The sequence below is a fragment of the Podarcis melisellensis genome, assembly GCF_964234715.1.
Source record: "Podarcis melisellensis genome assembly, chromosome: 7".
NCBI lineage: Eukaryota > Metazoa > Chordata > Lepidosauria > Squamata > Lacertidae > Podarcis > Podarcis melisellensis.
Genome location: NC_138539.1, coordinates 56193331 through 56205766, shown reverse-complemented (window position 1 = coordinate 56205766; position 12436 = coordinate 56193331). Strand labels below are relative to the sequence as shown.

Here is a 12436-nt window from a genome sequence, read left to right as displayed (position 1 = left end):
ATCCTGAATTACACTTGCACATGTCATGCAATTTCATATATCAAATGACATATGTGCATGGAACTCAGGGCGCTTACAAGTTGAAATATGCCTAGAGTTAACCTGCAAGAAAAAACCACAGCTCCTCCTTGACACAAGCATCAAGAAAGGGGAAAGGTGTCAAATTGCTCCATCTTCTTCCCAATCTTGCTGTAGCATGGGCTAGTCTGATTGTTTGCTTTTTGGGCAAACAGGTTTAAGATATTGGCACTCCATGTACACTTGCTTCAGAATGTTTTCCTGTTACAAAGGAAGAATGAGCCCCCACACTTTAACTCTCTGTGCCCTCACATTGGAGTAAGTGCTGGAAAAGGAAAAGTTATGTAACAGGTACTGTGCACAGCACTTCCACCTACAAAGCTCGCAGTAGAAGTACCGCAAAAGTGAAATGGTAATGCTTTTCTTTCCTGTTTGCATTAGGTATAATAAGATGCAAGTGACAAATATTGGTTAATTGTGTTCTTTTCACACAGTGCTCTCACACTAACCATGTAATAGTCAGTTAATTTTTAATATACATATGTACATATTTATATACATGAGATACACAATACACTTATGTATATTTGCGTTCTTGTACACAGATATGCTCAGGTAAAACTACTTGCATTTGTTAAACCAGGTCTGTTTTTCTTTTTTATTAATTTAGCCCACAATAAAAGTTATTTTAGATCAAAAGATGACCAAGCACCTTTTGTTCATGTACTGAATTTAAACACGGTGAGGTTTTTGCCTGCTTGGAACATATGGATAAATAATTACAATGGAAAATGGACATTGGATATAATATTGCTGACTACTCTGTTCATAAGCTGATGGTCATTTGTAATTGTTTATTTATAAATATTCCAAAAGAACTGGACGTATTTTAGCTTTGTTTTCAGTTACAATAATTAAAACACAGCACATATAAAAGCTTAGCAGATTTCACATATCATGAGCAGAGCAGTGTGCCAGCACATAACCCCCCCCCCGCCCCCCGCAACAACCTGATGACATCTAGTGGGCACTGTGATTAATTGATTGTTCCATAAGTTCACAGAAAGAAAATTAACGAGCAAAGCATAACAGAAACACTACCAAACATGTTTATTTTACAAACTTGCAATAACAATATTTGGTAGAAATGAGGTTTTATTGCTTTTATAATGGAAAAAAAATTTTTTTATTAAAAAAGAAGCAAGGATCAGTTGCTATTAAAACATCTTCAAAACAAATGGAGTTGGATTGTAGCTCAACTAGCTTGGCAACAGTCTGTCTGTGGAGGTGTCCAAGATTAGCATCATTATAAAATAAGAAGGGCATAAGATGATGGTTCTAAGTAACTATAAAAGGAGTCGTGAGATAGTCTAACAAAACAATGTGATACAAAAGACAATTATTAATTGCTTAAAACATACAAATAAACTATTATTTTTAGTAAAGAAACATGGGTAAATTATATTTATTCTTTCAGCTGGTACTTGACGAAGCTAAATAACCTGGTACATCTATTTCTTGAAAAAGGAAACAGCACTGTGGAGAAAAAATATCCTGCATAATAATACAGTACGTAAGATCCAGACAACTATCCATCAAGATTACATCAGATTAGAGTGTGTTATTTTCTTTTCTTTGTTGTAACTAACTCAGAAATATAAAGATTAAGTTTTGGAAGATGATGGATTTTCTACTATTATTATGTTGTCCATTTTATCCTTTTTACCTGAGTAACCTTAAGAAAACGATTACAATGTGCATGTACTTGCCTGACTCAAGAGTTCCATGTACAGTCTATGTTCAAATGAAGTTTGTGGAGAGACCCTCATTATTTCAAACAGAAAGTCAATCCACATGTACAAAGAGGAACCATGTATGTGGATCAGTTCCATCTACTGAAATCAATGGGGGAAACATTCCAGGAAGAGGAGTTGTGCATAGACACAGAAACTCCTACACCCAGAACAGACTGTTTGGGAATGATCCATTAAGCATGGGTGCTACATAACCATTTTCCATGGGGCTTGAGCAAAATCCCCACTAAAACGACGAAAGCTGCACAGAACCCATTGTTGGTGGATTTTCTTTCATCCAAGGTTAATTTCTATATATGAAATGTTCAGTAATGCGCTTACGCTTCTGGAGTATAGCTTTACAAATACAAAGCAGCTAGGAGTTTATAAAACATTTACTGAACAGTAAAGTCTAGGTCAATCTGTACAGATCGGTAGGTATAATGTAAATATGTACAGGAATTTATTTCCATCACGTTTTGTGCAATGTGGCCTCCATCTGCAATTGAAAGGCTGCTATCTATGACACGGATTTCTTAATGCAGCTAGCAATGGAGAGTACAGGGGAGGAAAAAGGACCACAGATCCCAAACAAATACTGTGCTACGCAGACAGCTGTACATAATTCATATAGTGCATATATTGGTTACATAGAGCAGCAAATACAAACAATCGCATTTACAGTTTCTAGGCTTGTTACACTTTTTTTTACGTGGGAATGAATGAATATTCCGATGAAAGAATGTGTCTATCAGTAAATTATGAGCTTACAGGAAAAAATGTTTTCAGTTTCATGTGCAGAAAAATAGTGCAGTAGGAATAAATCCTTTACAGTAGCAATTAAATAATTCAGTAGCACTGTTAACTCAGAAGTTTAAAAAAGCTGTGTACAAAAGGAAATATGTTTCTTCTGAACAGTTCTGCTAATAAGCTGACTGTAACACCTCGAAGAGGTTCCCCATCTTTTTTGTGCTGTTTGCTCCATTTTTCTGGTTATTATTTTTCTTCTCTCTATTACAGACTGAAGTAGAGTGTGAATGCTTGAAGCAATTTCTAGGTATAGTCACATTGGTGGAAAAAACACAGGTGTGCAGTCACTTTTACGAGGTAAGTTTGGAATAACTTGGAGGAGAAAATTTTCGTTTTAAGTACTTCAGAATATAAAGTGGAAGACAGCTTACTACAGTGATGGCTGACACTTTCCACAGGAAGGTCACAGTTGTGATAAAGGCAAGATCTATAGACATAAAAAAGGGAAATAAGTTATAAAAGCAGGAAATTGGGGCAATGTCCAATGTGCAAGATCAATAAATATCACTGAACTCTTGTCACAGGCTATTTTATAAGACTGTGAGGTGGCGGGAGCTGATTAATATTAGGCCACAGCTGTACATTGTCATATGTTTCTTTTAAAATTGCTTTATTAAATCAGTCTCTCCTGAAAATGGACTGAATAACACCACTATGACAGATTTGAAAAGGCCAGGCTCCTGCTCAAAGGCAAATGACAAAGAACAAAGGCAAGGTGTTCAAATATGTCACCTTTTAAAAATCCAGCATGATTTAAACAAAATTAAAAGCAAATTTTGAACTTTGAAAGTTGAATTTTATGGATTTCAGGATTGTTGACATACCTTCACTGATATTTGCGCATGTAAATTTAAATACATATTCAATTAAACAATTAAGAACCTGATCAGTCTTTTTCAATACAAATCCATTAAGATTCCAAGTAATTACCATGCAGTGGAATATGAAAAGAGAACTGTTTTTTCAATGCTAGCAAAAAAAGGGATGCCTGTTACTGTTTTGGCAAATTTGTCCTAGTGCTCTGTGGGGCACTTTACCTTTAAGAAAATAGCAATTATACCTACCTAAGAAAGCTCCAAAAGACACTCTGCCTATACCTGCTCCGATAAGGTGGAAGAAGAAAGGACAGATTTATAGAAAAACAAGGAAATAAGAGAAGATGCAATATATAAAAAAGGAATGTGTTAAGAGAGAGCTGAAAGGTTTGAAAGTGGTTAGTAGTATCTGAAGGCTGCTCTCCTACAGACCGTACCATTTCAGATTTAAAAATACATTCTGGAGTCTATTCTAAAAGTGAATGTTATTTTTAAGAGCTATGTTAGATAAACAGAAGACAGAGGTCAGTAACTTGATTGTTAGCCGCCCTGAGCCCAGCTCCGGCTGGGGAGGGCGGGATATAAATAAAATTTATTATTATTATTATTATTAACTCCATACCTCCAACAGCGTTTTTAATTTGAATGCTGCAAAGAGGAATCCTAACACAACCCCTTGTGATAAAGATCAGATTTTTATATATAATGTAGGTTGCCTGTTGTTACCTATGGCGACAGTCCACATATCTGGATCAAATTAATACAGCTGAATTAAATTCAGACAAAAACTACTGTCATACTGCTCACAGCTGTGTAAACATAGCACATCTTAAAACAGAACAATAGATATTACCCATTATGTAAGTGATAGCTACTCACCAAAATATTCATTTAGAAATGCAAGCGAGGCCACATAACAGCAAAGGCTGAAGATTTCAGCCACCACCATTAACCAATGCCATGTTCGTATGGTAAGTGCAACCATCAAAAGCTCAGTCAGGATTAGTGCAGTGAAAGAAATGGCAACAACATGGACAAATTCAGATTCGAAAAGCAAAAGAGCTCCATACATCAGAATGCCACCTGAGAAAGATATGCAAGAACTTTAATAATGGATTCACTGTAGAGCTCATCTTCATGCATGGTTAGTGTCAGGGAACTGCCATCAGGGCCGGAGGGAGAGAGCGGGCTCCGGAGGGGTTCCAGAGAGCGTCCCGGGATGGGGAGAGGCAGCCCATCTTCTGGGGAAGAGAATCAGCGTAGCACCAGTGGAGAAGGGGGGCAGATGGGGGAATCGGCGAGGCGGTCCCATGACTCCTTGCCAGGGACCAGCGGGGAGAGTAAGGGTCCTCCGCTGCCTACACCCTCCTTGCACAGAAGGCTTTCGCGTAAAGAGAGTAGGAGGAAACTAGGCGTCAAAGAGCTTGTTTGCTGGAAGAAGTTTAAGAAACGCCCACTGACGGATTCTGCCAGCGATTGAGACAACCACGGGTGAGTGGCCGTCCGGACAGAAAAGGTTCACTCAGGCAACCAAGCCAGGCGTTGCACCGGTTTACGCACGAGCAACCCCTAGAACCATTACAGTTAGTTACCACACTTCCACTCCTCATTCTAGGCATTCAGGGACTGCATGGAGAATATGGGAAAAGGGCTCAAACAGGCTTGGGGGGAAAAGATCAACGTTGAACTGCAATTAATAGGTCTGACACTACTTGAATATCATATTTCAAGATAAACATAAAGCAATTTTTAAAAGCCCTGTGGATGAAACGTTAAGTTTTGGAAATTTAATTGTGAAAGCTGAAATGGAACTGTTAGAAGACAATAAAAAAAAATGTACTCAAGAAAAAACCCAAGACAGATCTCTTACCTTGGTAAATACTGATTAAAACCCAGATGAGGAAAGTCTTAAATGACAAAGATCTTCCCTAAAAGAAACAATGAAAGGAAGTTTGTAAGTAACTTGGACAAGGCAAAATATATTCAATTAGCACGAAACTATGTATTTTTAATTATATATTTTGGGACTACAACGACCTGATTTTAAAAACAGAATATATGGGCTACATTTAAGCAATTACATTTGGTACCTAAACTTAAAAGATTTATTTAAACTTTTGCAAAAAAGATTCAATTTCCCTATTGAATATATAGTGCCGTGCTTCAATTTTGCAATAATTATAATCACTTCTGAAAAAAACAACCTCAGCTGTTGTTTTGAAAGGGACGTTTGTTTTTCATTACTGATATAACACACAATTTCACTTTCTTCCTTAAAATCAACACATGCAACTATAATATGCCAAATGGTATCCATGGACCATGACTTCGCACTGCACACAGGTGGAGCATTCTCCCATGTGGCAGGGGCTGGGAATCCACCAACCATCTAAATTACCCACAGTGCCCCTGAATGATGATTCCCAGAACCAGCTGCAGTCAAGAGAGTGGGTGGACCAAAACACCTACTACTTGGGTCCCAGCAGCTGCTCAAGGGGGCTGATGCTGGTCTTAATATGAAGAAACTGCCCAGTGTTCAAGGCAAAATGTATATAATGTCAACTTATCACTGTATTACTTGCTCTGGAAGTGGCAACTCTTTTTGCAAACTGCTTTAATTTTTTTTTTTTACAATCAAATGGTGTACAAAGTTTATGAAATATTTTCTTTTCCCAAGGGGGGAAAAGAAAAAAAGCAAAGAATGTCGCCCACATGGACCTGTTTTGAAAACTCTTACCTTAGTAAGGTCTTTATAAAGTTCTGGATAAAGGAGTGCCATTTCCGGTTTCACATCCTGATCCAGCACTAAAGAGAAAACTGGGAACATCGTGTATATGGTTGCATACCTCAGGGAGAAATCATTTGAAAAATATTTTAAAATGTATCCTTTACATAAACGTGTTTTCACTTCCATAATAATATCTTGGTGCCCATGCAAGCTATGGCATATGTTAGTCTTACTTTTAACATTTTTATCTTCACCAATCAAAATAACACAATCTGATTATGTATCTGTTTTATATCATTTATACTTAAGAGGGAGGTTCACAGGAACTCATTGAAAATTGAGGCCTGCTGCATGTGGATTAGCGAGCATGAGATAAACTAAACAAGGGAATTGTGTACTTTTCTACACAGAACTCACTTTTGTGTACTAAATTTGACTTGTGTGAATTAGCCATTAGTGGCGCATGCTTCAATTCATTGGTTTCTGTCTAGAATTAGCACTGTTTTTGAGGCCATAAGAAAAAGATTATAGTGGCTACCTATAATGGTAACATATTACATGCCGTAATAGTGGTAACATAATGAATGTTACTGTTCATTATAACTAATAGCCATTATCATAGTAATGATCGTTGTAAACAAAAAACCAAAACACCTCTGAAATAAAGTTTTTGTAGAACTAAATCTCTTACTTACCCTACCATGAGGAAACCTTGGTATAAAGGAACAGATGCAAAATAGAAGACTGAAGAAAACACAGCCTAGAGGAAGAACACAGTATATTATACTGGGATTCCTACAGATAATCTGGGGAAATTATTTAAATGGCTAGAACATTGTAGGTAAACAGTTCACAATGAAAGCAAAAAGAATTAAATACCTGCATAGTTGAAATAATAAGGCCTCTGTGCATGACAAACTGACCAAGTGCTGCCGATCTTTTGTAACTATTTCGACCATGTACCATCAGCAGTCGGCCAATGTGTTTAAATTGTGTAATTGAAAAATCAGCAGCCAAAGAAGCTTGTTTCCCCTCCTAAATTGAAAATAAGAATCACACATTTTAAAAAAATGATCAACACTGTAAACATCACCTTGGAAAAAGTACCATCTATTAACAGGTTTAATAATGAGCACCTCCAAATCTGAAAATTCAAGTGATGGGGATTTATACACAGCATGAACTTTTACTATTGTTATTACAACAAATCATGAGTAAGATATACATATACCAAACATATTTACAATTTTAACCAGTGGTTTCTAACGCATTATAAAGTATACATTTAATAAACTCTGTAATAAATATACCTTTCCTTCAATTCCAATTCCACAGTCTGCTGCCTGGATCATATTGACATCATTTCCTCCATCACCTGAAAAAAAGTACAATCACCTGTCACATTTTAGACCAGTTCCACAATCTTTAAAATTTGCTTGTTGAATTTAATTTCACTTGGAATTAATTTAACAAGTTATCTGAATTAGCATTTAGGTCAGAAGGTTATTTTGCTGCCTCAGTTTTGGTAATGCAAAACAAAAAGCAGACATATTACAGGTCAGTATGTATCTCTCACTTCAAAGACTTCTGATCCCTTACATTTAAACTGACCATTCAGAGAATCTCTCTTGATATAAAATACTGGAGATCCACTTATTAATTGCTGCAAAAACAGAATTTGCACATTTTTTTTAAAAAATGTAGCAACTGAGCCTTCTTAAACCTATTGATTTAAATGGACTCGAGTGTGCTTAATTATCTGCTGGGCAGTAGCAAGAACCTGCTATATTGCTATTATACAGAAATTCATGTATCAGCTTGAACTATCACTGAGCAAAGAAAAACCAGCAAAGAATCTTTTGATATGGCCACTCTTCCTCAAGTACTTGAAAATGTAAGTTCACGATCCAAGACTATGATAAACAAAACTGCATCACCTTTTGAGAACCTGAATTAGAATGAATGGGAAGAATCATGAAAATTATTAAGAAAAAATAGTACTTGTGTATCTGGACTATTTGTGTGGCATAAAGGATTTGCATATTGTCATAGAAAAATAAGCTCAAAGTAAAATCAAAGGATACTATGATAATATACTTTTAATAATGCATTTTAAATATTTTTAGTACCAAGCATTAATGATTAAAGCAGAGCTTTTTAATTCTTCACATTTTTTCAATGCTTTTACGAAAACAAATAAATGAAAATATAACATTCGCATATTAAATTATCCAGGACAGTTACTTAGTCATTATTGTACTTGAGAGGACAGACATATCATTAGTTTGTCAACAGGAATAAAACCAGAGTGGATGCTTACCTATTGCACAAGTACGTTTCCCTGTGTGGTGTTGCAACAATTTTACTATGTGGGCCTTTTGGGTGGGTGAACATCGGCAGCATACTACAGCTGGACACTGACAAGCTAGTTCCACAAATTCATGCTCATAGTATTTCAAGCAGACCTACAAAAAGCAACATATTGGGGGTTTAGCACTCAACAGAACTCCAGCAGTATTTTTAGGTTAAACAACATGAGACCAAGCAGTTAGTTGAAAGTTGAATCACTTTTCAGTGCTATTCCCATGCACCAGAAGTACATGTATCTTGGAATTTAAATTGGAGAATTTAACTCACAGAAAGTTATTATCATCTTTGATATAGTGAAATGACAAACAAGTATTTTTGCAGAAGGAGGGTGATAACAAAATTATACTCAAAGTAGATCCATTTATTTCAATGAGTCCAAGGCTGGTATCAGATAACAGATATTCTGGGTAACTGTTCCTCAACTTGGTTTAATCTTACAGTATTAAGTGTTTTTGATGTAAAACAAACTGCAGACCAAAGGGGCTATTTGGGTCCTCTTTTGGCAGTCTGGTGGTAAAAGTACTTAGTATTAATCAATTTTTAAATTACCTTAACAGTACAGTCACTGACAAAAGCCAGGGCCTTACCTCCAGAGAGTCCCCAGATATTACCAATGCACAGTCATGTTTCCTTCTGAATGCATTTAGCTCCAAATGAGCTTCTCCACGACTTGTAACCTTAATTAAAAAGGAAGCATTCAACAGTTTAAGGTGTGACAGTAATATCTATCATCTATCTATCTATCTATCTATCTATCTATCTATCTATCTATCATCTATCATCTATCTGCTTTATACTATGGTGGAATTACTCTGTTTTTTTTCCACCCTTAAATCTCTATAAATCTCTTGCTTCCCACTGTAAATAATCAAGATACAGCAATATCTGCAATGCTGAAGGGAAGCTGAGTAGGTGAAATTTTCTAAAACTCCCCTTTGGAATAATGCAGAGCTGGGGAGTGGGGAGAGGAGCAGAGATTGCACAAGTTGTGGCACATTGTCATAATGCTAAATCATGTTTTATTGCTATATCGGACCAGGGCAATATTTCATAGAAGATGAAAAACTAATGGAATGAGAAACTGTATTCTACCCCAGGATTTCCAAAGGGATAAGATATAAGGAATGTGGAGCAGAAGGGATAGTAAATACTGATAATTTCCAAAGTGGGCATTTTCATGCAATTATAATTCCAAAAGAGGAAGTCCTTGTGCATTAAGTGAGGGTGGGGAAACTTGCAAGGGGTACTCCAGGAATATGGCCATAGTCTGGGGGAAATGACCGTGTGAGCCAAACTGGACAAGCCAGCAGACCAAGATCAACTCACAGACTGGAGTTCCTCCATCTCTGGCCTTGACTATCAGAAAAAGCTGTCAATATGTTCTCAGTGTAGTCTGAAAGACACTAAGCTGGCTTTACTGCACTTTAGCTATCCTCTGACATGGGGTCAAATTGAAACAGAAAACTTTTTCTGTATGGTTCCCATTGACATGGCCTGTGCAGGCACATAGTATGTGGGCATGTAGGTGCATGAGAACATGAGTATATGTGCATAATTCAACAGATGTCATGAAACATAAAAACCAAATTAAACTGGGGCAGCTAAGGGTGTATAGCATTCCCACTGGAATCCATTCTTTTACCATACTGTTTGTCTGTCTTTCTGTCTGTCTGTCTGTCTGTCTCATAAAATGAATGAACACTTATCATGTCTTTGCTATAGCAAACACCACAACAGTAGCAGACATTGCTAAGGGTGACAAGAAACAAAGTACTGGTAGCAATACTTACAGGTCTGAAAATATGAATATCTTGTGCTCTGGATACTAGGTGAGAGCTTTTTGCAATACAAGTAGCTGTCTCCAATTTATCTCCTGTTAACATCCATATCTATGAAGTAATTGAGAGTAGTTTAGTTGACTATTATTTGTCTATTGCGTTCACAAAAAAATGCAAATGTATCTCTGTCCTGAGCATTGTGTTCAATTGCTGTCTATCAAAGGAAATTCTTATTATATATCTTATTCTTATTATATATACCTCTACATACAAAAATGTAGAGGTCCCCTCTGCTAAGGATATGGTACAGGGTCCAGCTGTTGAGGCCAGTAGTGGATGGTGTGATGGGGCAGAAGTGCTCACCTGACCTCTTAGCAGCAGAGTTGCTGCTTTATACTAAGAGTGGGAGGTACAAGTTTGTGGGGAGGTTGGGGCTGTGCAAATGCACTGGCAGAGTTAATACAGCACTCCTGCCAGCATGTTCACACAGTGCTGAGCTCCCCACCATCTTCTATCTCCCACTCACCTTCCCAGGAAGCAGCAGTGATTCACCAGCCAAGAGATCGGGTGACCAGCACTACTCCTGCCCTCGCCCCATCTGCTACTGGTTGAGGCTCTGAGTAGGAAGAAGGGGTAGTTTAGGTTGATAGGACGAAGGTCATGTGAAGTAAGTCAGTATTGTCATACAAACAGATGTGTCTGTGGCTGCATTCATGGAATATTTCACAGAGAAACATTTTATGACAGTTGCAGGTACAGAATATATTTATGTGAACTTTTGTGTACATTCTTTGTTGAATAGTTATCTATTGCTGTAATACTGTAGTTAAATAAGTCTTCCATGAGAAGTGACAACATGGGTATAAGAGAACTGAGCTGGACTTCTCCTTTCTCTCTCTTTAGTTCTGCGGCCTAATCTGCAGGAGCTTATCCAGTATCCAAACGCTCCTTCTCACATGGTAGCAGACTGAATCATTTGCTATTCGTGGAAATAAATCTACCATGCAAAGACAACAAATTTAAAGAAACAAGTTAACTATCTGACAAAACAAAAGCTAGTACCTTTATTCCAGCATTCCGAAGCATCTCCAGAGTTGGCCTGACATCAGCCTGTAGCTGATCTTCAACTCCAGTGAGACACAGTAATTCCATTTCTCTTTCTAAACTCTCCACAACGGCGGCCACCTTGAGGGTTCTGTCATGTATACTTAATTTTGCTTGGTTGTATCGATTCTAATTACAAGACAAAAATCCAACTTTATATACATAAAAGGTTTTTACTTGTTGCCAACTGGGACACTACCGTAAGGATGTAAGAGCAGTCCTGCTGGGTTAGTCCAACACTCTGTTCTCACATGGGCCAACCTCACCATAACAGCATTCCTCCCACTTGTGATTCACAACAACTGATATACAGAAGCATACTGCTTCAAGACAGTGGAGGCAGAACATAGGCATCACGTTTAGTAACCACTGATATTTTTATGCTCAATTAATATCTTAAATCAGAGATTTTCAACCTTTTTGAGTCCACGGCTCCCTTGACCAACTACATACTTTTTGTGGCACCCCTGTGGAGCTCAGGAGCCCAGTTATGTCACCCCCGTGTCTGCAGAGCTGGCAGCCACTCACCCTTTTTCAAACACCCTCCCTTGGGAGCTCTCTGGAGAGCCGCAGCTGCCACTCCTAGTCTCTGAGCTGCCTCCCCTTGCCCCAAAGAGAGGTGCCTCCTCACAATGCCCCACATGGGCCTGGGAAGCACCCCCTGACCAGCCCCAGAGGTACCATTCGCCTAGGAAGCTTGTAGCCTGGGATGCTGAACAGTTGTGCAAGCCTTTGGGAGGCAGAGACGCGAGAAGGCATTAGAGGAGGCAGGGAAGGAAAGAGGGACAGAGGCCAGTGTTCTCGCAGCACCCCAGACCATCATTCAAGGCACCCTAGGGTGCCACAGCACACTGGCTGAAAACCACTGTCTTAGAGGAACAACATCTCATAGCTCAATGCTTAGGAGACAACAAGCCTGAAAACTTAAAAGATGAGGCTTTGACTGTTGACAGCCTTCCTTGCTGCCAGATTTTCTCCTCCACTCAGAGATAAGTTTGAGAAGAGGGCAAGAGCTGTGAC

At 38.1% G+C, this 12436-nt stretch overlaps 1 protein-coding gene across 6 annotated transcripts in view; it reads right to left on the bottom strand.

Annotated features, from left to right (window-relative positions):
• Positions 1–531: 531 nt before the first annotated feature.
• The window catches only part of ATP9B (ATPase phospholipid transporting 9B (putative)), a 114273-nt gene continuing 102368 nt past the window's right edge, over positions 532–12436 (bottom strand). For 5 of the 6 annotated variants that reach the window (XM_081919432.1, XM_081919434.1, XM_081919435.1 and 2 more), the window contains 12 exons: positions 11375–11545; positions 10325–10423; positions 9122–9211; positions 8485–8629; positions 7475–7539; positions 7044–7199; positions 6860–6924; positions 6174–6282; positions 5307–5364; positions 4316–4519; positions 3686–3718; positions 532–3048 (listed from right to left, as the gene is read on the bottom strand). In XM_081919432.1, the coding sequence (XP_081775558.1) occupies positions 2912–3048; positions 3686–3718; positions 4316–4519; positions 5307–5364; positions 6174–6282; positions 6860–6924; positions 7044–7199; positions 7475–7539; positions 8485–8629; positions 9122–9211; positions 10325–10423; positions 11375–11545 (1332 nt within the window). In that variant the 3' untranslated portion in view covers positions 532–2911. The remainder of the gene's footprint in view (positions 3049–3685; positions 3719–4315; positions 4520–5306; positions 5365–6173; positions 6283–6859; positions 6925–7043; positions 7200–7474; positions 7540–8484; positions 8630–9121; positions 9212–10324; positions 10424–11374; positions 11546–12436) is intronic. The other variant, XM_081919433.1, reaches the window with a different exon arrangement.